Source organism: Silurus meridionalis, unplaced genomic scaffold, assembly GCF_014805685.1.
Source record: "Silurus meridionalis isolate SWU-2019-XX unplaced genomic scaffold, ASM1480568v1 Scaffold404, whole genome shotgun sequence".
In the NCBI taxonomy this organism is placed as follows: domain Eukaryota; kingdom Metazoa; phylum Chordata; class Actinopteri; order Siluriformes; family Siluridae; genus Silurus; species Silurus meridionalis.
This window is the reverse complement of record NW_025804523.1, coordinates 4,141-22,096: the sequence shown is the minus strand read 5'-3', so window position 1 is coordinate 22,096 and position 17,956 is coordinate 4,141. Positions and strand designations below refer to the sequence as shown.

Genomic DNA, 17,956 nt, shown 5'->3' with positions numbered 1-17,956 from the left:
TTTTCTTTTCTTTGCAATGCAAATATTGCATGATGATGGAAAGATCATATTAATGCAACATTTAGTTATAAATAAATAAAAGGTAGATTAATAGCATTAATCCCTGGTAGAAACACATTATATTATGTTTTCCTTGTGTTCCCTGTATTTTCTGATGTCTCCACCCCTCGTCATAATGAAATATAACTTTTTATAACATTGTATTATACAGGACTCAGGAACTGGTTAATAATGATACTATATCATGTATAACATTATGTTATTTAAGGTGAATCTCCTCCAGTGTCTCTGATCATCAGTCCCAGCAGAACTCAACACTTTACTCGTGACTCTCTCTCACTGAGCTGTGAGGACCAGAGTAACTCTACTGGATGGACAGTGAGACAATACACAGACAGTGAAGGAGTGTTAGATTGTTCACAGTGGGGATCAGTTACAGGATCTACATGTAACATCAGCTTCCTCTCCACATCCTACACTGGAGTTTACTGGTGTGAGTCTGAATCTGGAGAAAACAGTAATCCTGTCAACATCACAGTTCATGGTGAGTCTTCATGTAGTGTGTTTACTGTTAAAGAGAAAGAGAAATGTTTCATTACAGAATATTCAGAACATCAAGTGTTTTTAAAAGGAAAGTCTGTTATAAAAGACATTGACAACTATTCGGGTAAATACTCCTGGAATAGTTTAGAATTTATATGTATGCACACAATTCACAGCACCTTGTGTTAATTTTCAGTGTCCACACTCGCTGATACTGTGCTGTTTGTACAGAACATCGGTGTGTATAATTTCTAGCTGAAACAAAGTTGTAAATGTGATTTTCTCTGTATTAGATGGTGATGTGATCCTGGAGAGTTCTGTCCATCCTGTGACTGAGGACATCTTCTGACTCTACACTGTTTATATCGCAGCACAAAGCCCTTAAACTTCCAAACTGATCAATAAATTAGATCATGGTGGAAAAGTTCATTTATTGCAGTAATTCAACTTAAATTGTGAAACTCTTGTATTAAATTAATTCAATGCACACAGACTGAAGTAGTTTAAGTGTTTGGTTCTTTTAATTATGATGATTTTGGCTCACATTTAACAAAAACCCACAGTTCGTGTTAAGATGGTTCTCACACTGGTTCTCTAAACACATTCCAATGTTGTCTGTTCAGGGTCTATAGGATCTTTACGATGTGAGTATGTGAGGTACACAGAAAGTCTTTGTCTGAACTCACACATCTCTGTTTACTATGTGTAAGTGCACTATATGTTTGACTTTTATTTTGTATTTTTGGGAATGCAGTTCCAGGTCATGGTCTTTCACTGGGTTTAACTGCATAAGTATCTCACTCCATTTCCTGTTTGGTAGTGTGTCTGGGAAGAGGGGGGAAGTAAGCGGGAAGGTTTACTTTCTGTTGATCGTAAACTTCATTGGTGTATTTTAATGTGGCTTTACATGGACTTCAGCAGAATCAAGCAACAAGTGTGTCTTTAATGTTTTGCATCATCGTATGCATTTTGTTTGAGTTTGTGTTTTTTCGTCCGTCTGTACAACATGAACGTCTCGTCAATAAATCGGATCAGAGAACAAGTGGGCAACGTTCTTCAGCGTCGTGCCTGTGTGTACGATATCCCATTGTTCAGAGGTGTTAATGTTTAACAATAGATTCAATGAAAAGGGAGAAGAGTAACCATGACTAACTATATATCATTCCAAAGGTCTACGCCTCAAGCATCAATTTTAGATCAGTGTTTTTCACTGAAAACAAATGTATTTGCTGAATTTGTGTAAGCAGTACACACAAGAGGTGGAATTAATGAAGTACAAATATTTTGTTACTGTACTCAAGTAGATTTTTGTTATCAATCAACTTTTGACTTTCACTTATTACATTTTTACACAAATATCTGTACTTTCTACTTCTTACATTTTCAAAACAACCCGTTACTTTAATTTTAATCCATTTGGTGAAATAACAATATTTTTTCATCTCATTGCGTGTTTTTAGCACATCAACATGTTTCCTGAGAACAGAGACATTCCTGATCACCTGATCATCATCATCTTGTGTTCTATATGGTGGATCTTCAGCCTGCATACATTCATTAGGTTACAAAATTTCTAATTCATTTTGTATTAATATATTAATTAGGTCTGTCAAAGTGAACCCATTACCACAAATTCATTTTAATGGCATTAATTTAATTATCGTGTGCATTTCTGTTTGACCAGTTTTATTAAAACTATAAATAAATGCATATAAAAGAGGCAAAATTAAATCCTTCAACGCGACACACGTTTCTTTATGACGGCCTTTCTTTAATCAGATGTAAAAATAAATAAAAAATTAGTTTTATTGTGGCATAAGTCTCAAATCCGCACCAAAATCTGCCATGGTGCACACATTTAACTCTTTCGGGTCGACAAATGCGCCGACGTGTTTTGTAGAATTTTTTTTTCTCATAACCCTGAAACAAACTTAAATGACTTTTTTGATCGTACAGATAAGAGCAATACATCATTGGAATCTGTAAAGGGTCTACTTTTATTTGTATACACGTAATAAAATGCTGTGCTTTTGTAAAATAAAGAAATCCGGCAGGGGGCACTGTTTACCATCGCTGTCATCTCTTTTTACAGACACAGAAATAAAACAACCTGAAAAAACAATATTCTCTGATGATGTAATCCATATGACAGTTAGAAGAGTGTTTCTCGGTATCACCTCACTAACCATCCGTGTGAAACATACAAACATTACGTTTAGTGTCCTGATGACCACCATAATGGTCACCATAATTACTTTATAACATTTACAAAAATATTTTCAGTTTGTTTTCACTAATAATAAACATACATTTGCACAAAGCATCCATTTGCCCATGTCTGTGTTGATTAGAGTATTAAAAATCTTCTTTCAGCTGCTCCCATTAGGGGTCTTCACAGCAGATCATCCGTCTCCATACCACCCTGTCCTCTACATCTGCCTTCTTCACGCCAACTACCTGCATGTCTTCCCTCACCACATCCATGAACCTCCTCCTTTGACTTCCTCTTTTCCTCCTTCCTGGTAGCTCCATCCTCAGCATTCTCCTACCAATATAACTCATGTCCCTCCTCTGTGCTGCCTCCCTCATTACTCCTGCAGTAGTTACCCAATCATCCAGCACCTCTTCACCACCACCGAGCTCCTGTCTGACCTCTTCCTGAACCTCACAATACACTCTTCCTCCTTCAGTTTTCACCATCTTATTCTTCTTTCAGTCCTTACTCTCCTCCTCTTCTTCTTCTCCTCCAAAACCATCCTACAGACCACCATCCGATGCTGTCTAGCTACACTGTCCCCTGCCAACACCTTACAATCTCCAATCTCCTTCAGGTTGCATCTCCTACACAGAACATAATCCACCTGTGTGCACCTTCCTTCACTCTTATATGTCACCCTATGATCCTCCTTCATCTTAAAATACGTGTTCACCACTGCCATTTCCATTCTTTTAACAAAATCCACCACCATCTGCTCTTCCACATTCCTCTGCTTAAGACCATACCTACCCATCACCTCCTCATCACCTCTGTTCCCTTCACCTACATGCCCATTAAAGTCTGCCCCAATCACCAATCATTCTTTTCTAGGTACACCATCTACCACTTCATCTAATTCACTCCAGAATCTTTCCTTCTCTTCCATCTCACAGCCGACTTGTGGAGCATAGGCACTGATGACATTTATCATCATCCCCTCAACTTCCACCTTCACGATCATCACCCTATCAGAAACTCTCTTCACCTCTACTACACTCTTACTGTACTCTTCCTTCAGAATCCCCCCTACACCATTTCTCTTTCCACCCAGAACAGTTTAAACCCACCTCCAATGTTCCTGGCCTTACTCCCTTTCCACTTGGTCTCCTGAACACACAACATATCTACCTTTCTCCTCTCCATCATATCAGCTATCTCTCTCCCTTTACCAGTCATAGTACCAACATTTAAAGTACCAACCCAAACCTCCACTCTTCTACACTTCTCCTTTTCCTGCTGTCTCTGTAGACGTCTTCCTCCTCTCCTTCTCCTCCTTCGGCCAACAGTAGCCCAATTTCCACCGGTACCCTGTCGGCTAACAATACCTGTGGCGGTCGTTGGTAACCCGGGCCTCGACCGATCCGGTATGAAATTCTTATATGTGATCTGCATATTTGATTTGGCACATGTTTTACGCTGGATGCCCTTCCTAACGCAACCCTCCCCATTTAACCGGGCTTGGGACCGCACTAAGAGTCATATTTTATATGAAGAGGCGTAACGGGAAATATACAAAACAATTTCCATACAGTTTCAGAGAGAGAAATTTAATTTAGAAAAATACAGTGACTGAAGCAGGAAATTAATTATAAAAACTCGAACACTTACAACAACACTATAAACAGGAACTAAAATTACTGTCTTTGTCCAAACAAAGGTGCAACCCTACCCAAAATCTCCAGGCTCCAATCCAAACCACGATCAGTCTCGTACATTGTTGCTACCTGGTGTTTTACCACATCAAACCGAGTCTTTTTTGCTCTTTACCTGTGATTCATTTGAGTCCCAATCCACTTTTCTTTTGCAATTTGGTCAACATAAATTTCTAATCTGTTCATGTAATTTATCACATCATTTAGCCGTTCTTTATCTGCTTCTGTCACGTCCTCAGGGTTTATGTGTCCCAGCACATTCAATAATGCGTCACATAGCTCTTCCTGAAATGTGCCATACAATACTCCATTAGTGTTTATGTACAGATCCTCATGGTCAAAGTGCACTACCATGTTTCTCTGTATCTCCATTGTTGTTTCCTGGGAAAGTGTGTGGCTGCTGAATTCTTCTATTTCCTCTTTATTGTATCCTTGAAGATTAAAAATTTGATATTTTTTTATAAACTTTTGCAGAACTTTGTGATGAAATTTCAGTAAGTCATTATTAAAGACATGCGCTCCTCTCTTAGTCTTTCGCACGTCCTTGTACAGTTCCTTGTCCACTTTCTTGTCCATTTGATAATCTGTATCGATGAGCCGTATTTTTTCACACATGTCCAATAATTTTTTTTCACTTTCTTTCTGTTCTTCTGGAGTTAATTTTAATTCTCCTTCAGACTCTTTCAAGACACATTCCTTAATGTGCTGCTTTGTGACATCTGTGGAGAAAAGTGAAAATATTTCCTTACTATTTCCTTAAACACATTCATGAAATTGATTTCAGTTATATTGGTGAGAAGAAGAGCAGGAATAACACACACCTGTCACATTTTTAAGGCCAGAAACCTCAGGTGTTGCTGCTGCACCTGCTGCTCCTTCAGTCGACTAAAAGGAAAAAAATCAAAAGAATTCATGTTACCAGGAACAGACATAATGATGGACCAGGACAAGCAATAATTATAATAAATATGTCCACTTCGAGAGTGGCTCTTAACCTTAAATACACAACACTTAAATACGCAACACAAACGAGGAGCAGGTGGGAGACATTAAACCGTAAGGGGCTCGGGAGTATGGAATAGGAGTAGGGGTCCAGTGGCGGCATCTGGTGGCCAAATCACAAACCGCCCCAAAATGTCCAGACCATGACATATTTACACTTTGTATAAAGTACATATACATTATATAAAGAAGGACACATGATGAACCATGCAACTGTGTGAAAATAATTCACTACCAGAGACTCATAATTATGATGGTGTTTTAGTGCCACATAAAATGTATACAAAATTTACAAGAATAAAGTTGAAATTACGAGAATAAAGTAGGTAATAAAGTCAAGGTTTTTTTTGTGTATGGCACTAAAACGGCATCGTAAAAAGAGGGGAACATGTGCAGGGGTCTTGATTAAATACCCATTATTATATATTTAGAGAACTCTGATAAGAACTGGAGTGTGCTATAGGGGCTTTAACTGCTTTTCTTTTTGGGATATTAGAAGCATTTACTTAATAATCTGTCAGTTTTTAGATACATGATGTATAAATATCACTGAGCAGCACATACTTTTCTTTCTTGTGTTTTGACTCACCTGAATTCCCACACTGTTTTTGATCACTTCCTTTTTCTCCTTCACTACGGCTTCATTCCCTTCGTACAGAGTGAACACCAACTCCACTGCTTCCTTTACCATCCCGATGACTGGAATATTATCAATGAATCTGAACCACACAGTATTCACTCCAGGACTAGTGCCATTGAGCCTAGTGGCCATGGACCGAGTCAATTCCCCAGAGGCAGTGTCCATGCTGTTACCCTGTCTCTCAGATGTCTCAATGATTCTCTCAGATCCTGACTCGGCTTCTGCTTTTCCCTGTTATGGCCCTGAAATGTAAGAATAGTGAGAGGAGATGTTTTACAGCGTATGGAACATTAAAAAGTCAAGTCAAGTTCAAGTTTATTTCTATTGTAGTTTTCACAGCGGACATTGTTTCAAAGCAGCTTTACAGAATTTAAGAGTTAAGATGAATGATGTGTATTTATCCCTGATGAGCAGCCACACTTAAACTGGGAGAGTGTGTCTGAGCTCGAACACTGTCAGGAAGACTATTCCAGAGTTTAGGAGCTAAATGTGAGAATGTTCTACCACCTTTAGTGGACTTTGCTATTCTAGGAACTACTAGAAGTCCAGAGTTTTGAGATCTCAGGGAGGGTGACGGATTGAAGCGTGTTAAAAGACTGGAGAGATACATGGGAGTTAAACCATTTAGTGTTTTATAAGTAAGAAGCAGTAGTTTGAAGTCTATTTGAAACTTAACAGGAAGCCAGTGCAGGGATGATAAGATTGGGGTTATATGGTGATATTTTCTCAACCTTGTAAGAACTCTTGCTGCCGCATTCTGAATAAACTGTAGCTTGTTTATTAATGTTGCAGGACATCCACCTAGTAACGCATTACAGTAGTCTATTCTGGAGGTCATGAGCATGGACGAGCTTCTCTGCATCAGATATAGACAACATGTTTCTTAACTTAGAAATATTTCTCAGGTGGAAGAATCCGTTTCTGTTACATGGATAATATGATTTTTAAAAGACAAGTTGCTGTCTCAAATAATGGATCACATGGTTTGATCTGTTAATACACACACACACACACACACACACACACACATTATATACACAGAGGTCTTCGAACAAGTTCTCCCTCACTTCTCAGCGTGAGAAACACAAGGTGTGGTGTGTGTGAACCGTGTAAAATGTGTGTCTCAAGGTGAATGTGTGAGACTTGAGATTCCTGAATTATTATTATTATTATTATTGAGAAATAAATCTATGGAAGCATAGAGGTCAGTAAATCTTCTGGTCATTTCAGAAAGAGAATATGAAAAAGGTCTGTATTTTCATTTTTGTAAAACTCCAGAAGCAAACCAATGTAACGGAGCGTTTTGAAAAGGGGGAAGTTTCCTAAATACTTTTCTCTAAGAATATAATAGAAACGGAAGCAGGATCCCGTGAAACAAACAGTCCGACTTTTGATTGTACTTCATGTTATGAACAGCATCACTGTGCGCATGTGCGATAATAAATCTCTCTCTTGCTTACGGCAAGTCCCGAGGGACAAAAGAAAACTATAAACACCCATAAAATGAACACAGCGCCCTCTTGAGCTATCACACATAATTACACCCAAAAAGTCTTTTACACTACTAAAGAACAAGTGATTTTCCTGTTGAAACAGAGAAAACAGGAAATGGCGATTTTAATTGATGACACAGAAAGTTGACTTTTTATGTAATCAGGGGAACACGCCAAAATGAGGAACAAGATACTATAGCTGGAAGATCAAAACAGGTTATTCAGTATGGAACCTCACCTTAATATGACGTTAGAATGGGGAAAATATGAATATCAGACTTCTTGTCAGACTATCAGACTATCTCAGACTATCTCTTGGTTTTTCAGCAAGAAATGCAAGATTTTGTGCTGAATGCTACTGTATATAGACAGTATAAGCTCCGCCCACTTCTGACCTGAAACCACTGTGACGTAACAGAATGAAGACTACACACCAGTGTACACAACAGTGCTGATTTAGTAAATGCACAGATAAACAATCCCAAATCGTCTCAAATAAAAGACTGCATGTGAAACGGCTTTGGTGTGTTAGTGTCAGTGCACTATGCTACAAGCTATTGTAAACAAGCTAACGTTCACTAGATAAGTGATATTTTAATCACTAATAAAGCAGATTCATGGAAAATTACATTTTTACTGCAACTAATTTATGAATGAGTCTGCATCAACTAGATTAAAGAGAATCGCTTTATTTAAAGTGAATAAAATCCCCTGGTTAATGGAGTTGAACATTAATTGAGTCGCAGACTGAGATGAACTGGGAAAGCAGGCAGTGGGTCAAACCACTGTGAGGAAGAGGAGGGGGAACTCAACTGTTTATAAATGCAGTTTTTGTTTGTATTATCACTTACACAATTATTCAGGTTTACATACATATATTTTGACTATAGAGAGTGTGATTATTTTTTTAATAATTGTTTGGGGGGACGATCCTCAGATGGGGGGACATGTCCCCTCCGTCCCCCTGGTATTTACGACCATGTAGGTGGCAATTAAAACATGGAAAAATTACTGATTATAACAACAAACATTTACTAACCCAAAAAGAGCAAAAGAGCAAAAGAGCTTGTATAAATTAAATAAAGATATTATTCCTCTCTGAGACTGAGATTCACATCAAATCACAACCAGCTCTAAATATTTGGTTTTACTTTATCAAATATTATTTACTTTCATTTTATTTGTCCATTGAATTCTAACAGTTCTTCTACTTTCTCACTTGATCCTGTAATTTTATTTGTTAATTGAAATAATATTTTTAAAGATTGCTTTACTACTGTAATTTGTATTTTCTTTTGTTCATTCTAGTATTTTGAAGAGGTTGTTGTGTTAAACTTTGGTTTTGATTTGTATTTTAAGAAATAAAACTTCACAAATCAACTGTTTTTGTCTTTTCATTAACATGTGTCTTTGAGCCTATTATCAATAAAAAAAATGAAATGTGGCTGTTGTTGGTTTAAAGAATGTAACTATGCCTAAATTAAATAATACACATAAGTTTGTGTATTAAAGTTGAAAGAGTCGTGTTGACAAAATAAAAAAATATTAATATTTGAGTTTTAAACAAATAATTTAAGTAAAACGAATGAGTTGTGTTGCTTCTGCAGTACCGCGCTTTGGTCAGCAGGTGGAGTAATATCTGCACATTCAACGCGCACTTTTCTGCCCTGTTTTTGATCAGCGCCTTTTAATGGGAATCAATTTAAACAAAGTTCACAGTGCAAAAAGAGGAAAAAAGAGATTTTTCATTGTGGACACGCCGCCAGGTGAGATTTAACTTTATGGATATATATTGAGGATGTCATTAGATTATGTTGGTTATTTGTGTATAACAGACATTGTCTCAAAGCAGCTTTACACAAATCAACAGTGAAGGTGAACAGTGTGTATTTATCCCTGATGAGCAGCCGTGGTGACTGTGGCAGGGAAAAACTCCCTTAGATGTTATGAGGAAGAAACCTTGAGAGGAACCAGACTCAGAAGGGAAACCCATCCTCATCTGGGTGACATCAAGAGTTTGATCATAAATCTTTCAACAATACAGAACACTGGAGAGTGAGAACTAACATGAGTACTGGAGTATAAGATTATTATTGATGTTCTTTCTGCAGTCTTAAACAGTCTATATGGTTAGTAGCTCCGAGTTTTATGAGCTCAGCATTTGTGATCACCACAGATCCAGCATCAGCTTCTCCATGCCAGAGCCTTTAAACACTCCAGGAGGTCCAATGTCAAACTTCACACATGTAGCGGGATCCAAATGGCACTGGTACGTCTCTAGATGGTTCGGGATGTTTGTGAGTTCGGCATCTACTTCTTCAAAGGTCCGTAATCATCACGAGGTGGGATGTGACTGGAGCTGGCCAAACCTCAGGGTGTCTCAGGATGGGGAGAGAAAGAGAAGCAGTGGAGAGGAATTAGCGTAGCTGCTGTTCATGATATTAACAGCACAAGTTGATTATGTGCATGTGATCAGATGTTCTGGAGCACAAAGTTATGATATGTGATGTGTGTTATGTGTAGGCTTTGCTAAAAAGATATGTTTTTAATCTACACTTAAACTGGGAGAGTGTGTCTGAGCCCGAACACTGTCAGGAAGACTATTCCAGAGTTTAGGAGCTAAATGTGAAAATGATCTACCGCCTTTAGTGGACTTTGCTATTCTAGGAACTACTAGAAGCCCAGAGTTTTGAGATCTCAGGGAGCGTGGCGGATTGTAGCAAGTTAAAAGACTGGATAGATACATGGGAGCCAAACCATTTAGTGCTTTATAAGTGAGAAGTAATAGTTTGTAGTCTATTGAAACTTAACAGGAAGCCAGTGCAGGTATGATAAGATCGGGGTTATGTGATCATATTTTCTTGACCTTGTAAGAACTCTTGCTGCTGCATTCTGGACTAACTGAAGCTTGTTTATTAATGATGCAGGACATCCACCTAGTAACGCATTACAGTAGTCTATTCTGGAGGTCATGAACGCATGGACGAGCTTCTCTGCATCGGATATGGACAACATATTTCTTAGCTTAGAAATTTTTCTAAGGTGAAAGAAGGCTGTTTTTGTAACCTGATTGATGTGATTTTTGAAAAACAAGTTGCTGTCTAAAATAACACCCAGGTCTTTTACCGTTGAACTAGTGGTTACAGAGCATCCGTCTAAACGCAGGTTGAGATGCTGGAGCGTCTGTATACTAGTTTTTGGTCCGATGAGCAAAATCTCAGTCTTATCGGAATTTAAAAGTAGAAAGTTATGGGTCATCCAATCTCTTATTTCCTTAACACACTCAGTTATCCGGGTTAATTGAGCTGTATCACCTGGTTTAGATGAAATATATAGCTGAGTATCATCAGCATAACAATGGAAGCTAATTCCATGCCTTCTAATAATATTTCCTAACGGAAGCATGTATATTGTGAACAGCAGGGGTCCTAGAACTGAACCTTGCGGCACGCCATAATTTACTTGCATTAGCCTGGATAGCTCTCCATTTAAATCTACGAAATGGTAACGATCGGACAGGTAGGATTTAAACCAGCTTAATGCCTGTCCCTGAATGCCGATGTAATTTTGTAATCGATCTAGGAGGAGATCATGGTCTATAGTGTTGAATGCAGCACTAAGATCTAGTAAAACCAACAGCGAGATGAAACCTTGGTCTGAAGCTAAAAACAGGTCATTAGTTATTTTAACTAGAGCAGTTTCTGTGCTATGATGGGGCCTAAAACCTGACTGAAATTCTTCAAAGATATTGTTCTCTTGCAAGTGGGAAGATAACTGGGCAGCGACAATCTTTTCTAAAATCTTAGACAAAAATGGGAGATTTGAAATTGGTCTGTAATTTGATAACGTGTTTGGATCCAGATTAGGTTTTTTAATGAGGGGCTTAATAACTGCTAACTTGAGGGATTTAGGGACGTGACCTAAAGATAGTGAGGAGTTATTAATATTTAGAAGATGTTCACCAGTTGTATATAACACTTCCTTCAGTAATTTGGTAGGAATTGGATCTAACTGACATGTTGTCGATTTAGCTTTGGCAATAACATTATACAGCTCTTCCTGTCCTATACATGGAAAACAGTGAAGCTGTTGTGGAGTTGAAGGTAACACTGTCTCAGGAGATGCTGTCAGAGGTTGAACTGCCACAATTGTTTTTCTAATGTTGTCTATTTTTTCAGTGAAGAAAATCATAAAGTCCTCACTACTAAACTGTGATGGAACACAATTTTCAGAGCCCTGATTTGTAGTTAGTTTAGCTACAGTACTGAAAAGGAACCTGGGATTGTTTTTGTTGTTTTCTATGAGTTTGCTCAGGTGTTCAGTTCTAGCAGCTTTTAGCGCCTGTCTGTAGCTGAGCATACTGTCTTTATACACAATTCTAAATACCTCCAATTTAGTTTTCCTCCATTTTCTCTCAGATTACAGGCTGTTCTCTTGAGGGCATGCGTATGTCTATTATACCAAGGTGCAAGTGTTTGTTCTCTAACCTTTTTTAACCGGATGGGGGCAACAGTGTCTAATGTTCTAGTGAGGATAAGGTCTATGTTGTTGGTCATTTCATCAAGATTATTAGCAGTTATGGGTTTAGTGAGAAATTGAGATAAATCAGGCAGGTTATTTATGAATCTGTCCTTAGTGGTCGGAACAATAGTCCTACCAGGTCGATAACGTGGTGAAACACGGCTAATCTGCTCTACCGGTAGTGTGTACAGTATGAGGTAATGGTCTGTGATGTCATCACTCTGAGCTAAAATATCTATATCAGTGACGTCTGCTCCGTGGGATATTATTAAGTCTAGTGTGTGGTTAAAACGGTGAGTTGGTCTGGTGACGTTTTGTTTAACCCCAAAAGAGTTTAATAAGTCGACAAATGATAATCCTAGAGCATCGTTTACATCATCTACATGAATATTAAAATCTCCTACAAGCAGCACTTTATCAAAATTGATCAAGAGGTTTGATAGAAAACAAGCAAACTCTTGAAGAAAATCAGCGTAGGGCCCTGGGGGTCTGTACACGGTGACCAGAGCGAGTTTTCTATGCATGTCTGAAAGTACAATTTTAAGAACGAGCACTTCAAATGATTTAAAACTGAATCCTAATCTCTGACTGACATTAAGAGAGGCACTAGAAATTGTACAGTGTCACGTTCCGTCTCGGGAGAGGGTGAAGCGGTTCTCGGTTTGAGATCTCGAAGGCGGTGGTGGTGGCGGGGAGGCGTCTTAGACCGGGGCTTGGCTCGCGGCTTCGCTGCTGCCACAACCAGGGTCCGTGGTGCACTGGTGCCGGAGTGGACGATACCTGGGCGGGCCGCGTTGTAGGTGTGCTGGGTCTGGGCAGAAAAACACGCGGAGTGGAGGTGCTGGGGCGTTAGGTTCCACCCGGGAATTTACCTGGGACGAGTGCACGTCGCCCGGGATGTTTCCAGCGCCGCTTTCCGCTCTCGCAGCTCGGCATGCTTAGCGTGCAGCTCGCGAATCTGTTTCTCCAAAGCCTCCATCTCCAACTCCACCGTTTGCAACTCGAACGAGTCCTCACCTGTGCTCAAAGGCAGACACTCAGCCGGCATAGTGCTTATAATCACGAACAGAGTTAAGATACAGAGATATGAGTGAGAGGCAATGAATATAGTAAACACTAGTGATAGTCGAGTTAACTGACTACAGGCACAAGTCAGGAGATTCAGTAACGTCAGATCCGGTGTTATGCGCTAAAATCTAAGTAGGCGTGGAGGATCATACTGGTGCAGAATTTCACTTTGAAGTTAAAAAAAATACTGTTTTCATGAAGATGTCTGGAATCAAATACTATCTAAAATAATAAGGTCCAAGATTAACTGTTTCTGATGGACTATAAAGATGGCTTTTATTTTAAGGAACATTTATTCTTTAGAGAACATCCAGATGCTTAAAGACTTCATTTATATGAAGAAGAATTTGAAATAGTTAACCCTTTAGTTCCTAAGAGAATGAAGTATAAGTTGTGTGGATTTTACTACACAGTAGGAAATTTAGGTGGAAAGTATCGATCTCATCTTAAGCACATTCATTTAGCTCTGCTGGTTTGTCATTCTCATTTAAAAGAGTTTGGTATGGATATCATATTAAAACCATTGATAGATGACCTAAAACAGCTTTCAACTGATGGCTTCACTGTGAATGTCTGTGGAACAGAACACAAAGTTTATGCTGCTTTAGCAACGTTTTCTGTCATCGCATATGATTGGTGACTTTCGCATGTGTTTCAACTCGGGTCGAATTTGTCGTTATTGTATGGCAACGCATTCAGAAATTAATAAAAAATTCCAGGAAGATAGTTTTGTTCTAAGAATAAACGAAGTCCACGAATATCATCTCCAGTGTGTCCAGCATAACAAAGAAAATGCTGCTTTGTATGGTGTACGCAGCACTTGTTCATTTGATGCGCTAGGTTTTTTCGATGTTACCAAATCTTTGCCCCCAGACATCATGCATGATATGTTTAAGGGAGTTTTTCCACTGACATTAAAGCATGTTATTCACGAAGCTCATAAACAAAAGTATATAACTATAACTGAGATAAATGAAGAGCTTCAAAAATTCTCTTTTGGTCAGAATGACAAGGCCAATAAGCTTGTGCTGTTGTCTGAACGACTTCTTCAAACCTCAGGGATCATAGGAACAGCTGCTCAGAAATGGTGTCTTTTCAGATTGTTGCCATTTATAATGGGTGATCGTGTTCCTCCTGGCACCAGATATTGGCACGTGTTCTTATTATGTAAAGAGATTGCAGATATTGTCATGGCAGCTAAGTTGAGGAAAGATGAACTAGCAAATCTAGCAGTACTTGTACATGCATTGCTTTCAGAGATGACAGAAGTATTTGGAAGTGTTTTAACACCTAAATGCCACTATCTTATACATTATCCCAGATTAATGTTAATGTACGGTCCTCTTCGTTCTTATCGGTTTATGAGATTCGAAGGAAAACGTCAATATTTTAAGAATCTGACTTATAACTGTCGAAGTTTTGTAAACGTAACAATGACGCTGAGCAATCGGCACCAGTTCAAACAATGCTGGGAACTTTCACCAGACAATATCTTGGGTGATTGTGAAAAGGTGCCAGGTAGAAGTATCTGCACACCCTTATTGTCTCTACCCATTGATCTTCAGACTGCTCTAAGAGAAAGTGGCAACTTCAGGGATGTAGAATTTGATGGCAGAATAATGCAACGTGTCTCTCAACTGACTGCAGACAATATCAAGTATACTGTTAGTGATGTGTTGACGTTAGACCTTTTACATGTTGAAAAAAATGTCCTGTGTTTGGCCAGATCAAGTTCATTCTTAACATAGATACCACATGGGTGCTTTTGCTCAAACCTGGAGATGAGTTTGACTACACATCACTTGACACATATACAGTTGATGGTAATCTGTATGTTGGATTGAGACATTTTGTATAAATGCTTGTAGGTTTTTGGCAAGGTCATATGAAGAGGATGCTTAGTGTACAAGTATTAGAGAGAATTGTTCCCCCCTTTATACCTGCCATCACAGTCATAGTTCAACCAAAAATCTAACTTGTCATTGACTCACCCTCATGTTGTTCCAAACCTAGATGAATTCTTTCTTCAGAAGATATTTGAATTATATGAATTCTTTCTACAGAAGATATTTTGAATAATGTTGGTATCCAGACAGTTGTTGGTAGCCATTGACTTGCGTAGTATTTTTATTGTTTTCCTAATATGGAAGTCAATGGCTACCATTACCTGTCTGGCTTACCAACATTCTTCAAAATATCTTCATTTAATTAGAGGTTTGGAACTACATGAGGATGAGTAAATGACAGAATTAAGTTTTTGGGTAAACTGTCTGTTTAATGCAAGTCTTCCGTCCAGATTTTTATCAGATATGTGGTTTTAATGGTGGTCTAAATGTGGTCTAAAGAGGGACAAAAGTAAGTTTAGTATTTAAAACTGATTAATAAACTGCTCATTGGGCCTGATGATTTCAGTTTTGTATTTATGCTCTGAAGGAATTGAAACGCATTGTACATGTTCATTTGAAATATTTTTCACAGGTTTAATACAGAATATCCAGTATATGAGTAACATTTGAGTTGCTAATGTTTTGTAATTTATACCTCTACAAAAATTGTTGTATTTTGTTAAAACACTTGTAAAACATGAACTACACGTGTGTTTAGCACACAAAACTGATTAATTGTTCATTGGCATGATATCCCGTTCTGAAGGAACTGAAAGATTCTAAGTGTTAATTGAAATTAAGTTTTGGGTGAACTGTCTGTTTAATGCAAGTATTCTGTCCAGATTGTCAGAAATGTGGTTTTAATGTTCAATATACTGATATATTAGCGATGGCTGGTCTAAAGAGGATAGAAGTAAAAAAAAAAAGTTGCAAAAGCTTGAGGATAGGATGTGTTAAAATGCTTGAGAGTTTAGTATTTAAAACTGATTAATAAACTGCTCATTGGGCCTGATGATTTCAGTTTTGTATTTATGCTCTGAAGGAATTGAAACGCATTGTACATGTTCATTTGAAATATTTTTCACAGGTTTAATACAGAATATCCAGTATATGAGTAACATTTGAGTTGCTAATGTTTTGTAATTTATACCTCTACAAAAATTGTTGTATTTTGTTAAAACACTTGTAAAACATGAACTACACGTGTGTTTAGCACACAAAACTGATTAATTGTTCATTGGCATGATATCCCGTTCTGAAGGAACTGAAAGATTCTAAGTGTTAATTGAAATTAAGTTTTGGGTGAACTGTCTGTTTAATGCAAGTATTCTGTCCAGATTGTCAGAAATGTGGTTTTAATGTTCAATATACTGATATATTAGCGATGGCTGGTCTAAAGAGGATAGAAGTAAAAAAAAAAAGTTGCAAAAGCTTGAGGATAGGATGTGTTAAAATGCTTGAGAGTTTAGTATTTAAAACTGATTAATAAACTGCTCATTGGGCCTGATGATTTCAGTTTTGTATTTATGCTCTGAAGGAATTGAAACGCATTGTACATGTTCATTTGAAATATTTTTCACAGGTTTAATACAGAATATCCAGTATATGAGTAACATTTGATTTGCTAATGTTTTGTAATTTATATTTCTACAAAAATTGTTGTATTTTGTTAAAACACTTGTAAAACATGAACTACACGTGTGTTTAGCACACAAAACTGATTAATTGTTCATTGGGCATGATATCCCGTTCTGAAGGAACTGAAACATTCTAAGTGTTAATTGAAATTAAGTTTTTGTGTGAACTGTCTGTTTAATGCAAGTATTCTGTCCAGATTGTCAGAAATGTGGTTTTAATGTTCAAAATACTTATATTATAGCGATGGCTGGTCTAAAGAGGGATAGAAGTAAAAAAAAAAGAAAAAAGCTCAAGGATAGGATGTGTTAAAAAGCTCTAGAGTTTAGTATTTAAAACTAATGAATGTGTTTATGCTCTGAAGGAATTGAAATGCATTGTACATGTTCATTTGAAATATTTTAAGCGGTTTTATACAGAACATCCAGTCTATGAGTTGAATTGCTAATGTTTTGTATTTTATTTAAGAATTGTTACATTTTGTTTAAATGCTTGTAAAACATGCACTACCTATGTTTAGCACATAAAACTGATTAATTAACTGTTCATTGGGCATGATGCTTCCATTCCTGAAGGAATTGAAATTCTATGTTAATTGAATTGTTAATGTGTGGTACAGAATATCCAGTATGAGTTATAAAACTGAATTGAGAATGTTCTGTACTTTTATACTCAGAAATGTGTTACTTTTGTGATAAAAAAAAAAAAAAATGCAAAATTATTTTTTTTGGGACAAATCAGTTCAGCTGGATATTAGTGACGGGCCTGGGAGAATACCAGGATGTAATTTTAAACCGTAACATAAAGGTACATTTCTATCACAAAATTGTTCTTTTAGAGGTACAAACAAGAAGGTACAAAAATGTACCAGTGTTCAGAGGTACAGTGAGGGTACAGAGGTACCTGCTAGGCTACAGCTGGGGGGACAAAGCATTTGTAGCTACCATTTATAGTGCCTCTCTTAATGTCAGTTAGAGATTAGGATTCAGTTTTATATCATTTGAAGTGCTCGTACTTAAAATTTTACTTTCAGACATGCATAGAAAACTCGCTCTGGTAACCGTGTACAGACCCCCAGGGTCTGTACAACTTCCTCATTACATCTAAGGGAGTTTTTCCTTGCCACAGTCACCACGGCTGCTCATCAGGGATAAATGCACACTGTTCACCCTCACTGTTCTGTAAAGCTGCTTTAGGACAATGTCTGTTGTGAAAAGCGTAAAAGAAATAAACTTGACTTGACTTGACACAACAGGGAT

The 17,956-nt window shown here is 37.7% G+C and overlaps 1 protein-coding gene across 1 annotated transcript; it reads right to left on the bottom strand.

The window, feature by feature from the left end:
- Nucleotides 1–4,331: 4,331 nt before the first annotated feature.
- Nucleotides 4,332–8,024, bottom strand: LOC124382465. Its single transcript, XM_046844561.1, has 4 exons — nucleotides 7,826–8,024; nucleotides 6,044–6,336; nucleotides 5,274–5,337; nucleotides 4,332–5,171 (listed from the first exon to the last, which is right to left on the bottom strand). The coding sequence occupies exons 2-4, from the start codon at nucleotides 6,257–6,259 to the stop codon at nucleotides 4,564–4,566; spliced, it is 888 nt and encodes a 295-aa protein (XP_046700517.1). The 5' UTR covers nucleotides 6,260–6,336; nucleotides 7,826–8,024; the 3' UTR covers nucleotides 4,332–4,563.
- Between the last annotated feature and the right edge of the window lie 9,932 nt (nucleotides 8,025–17,956).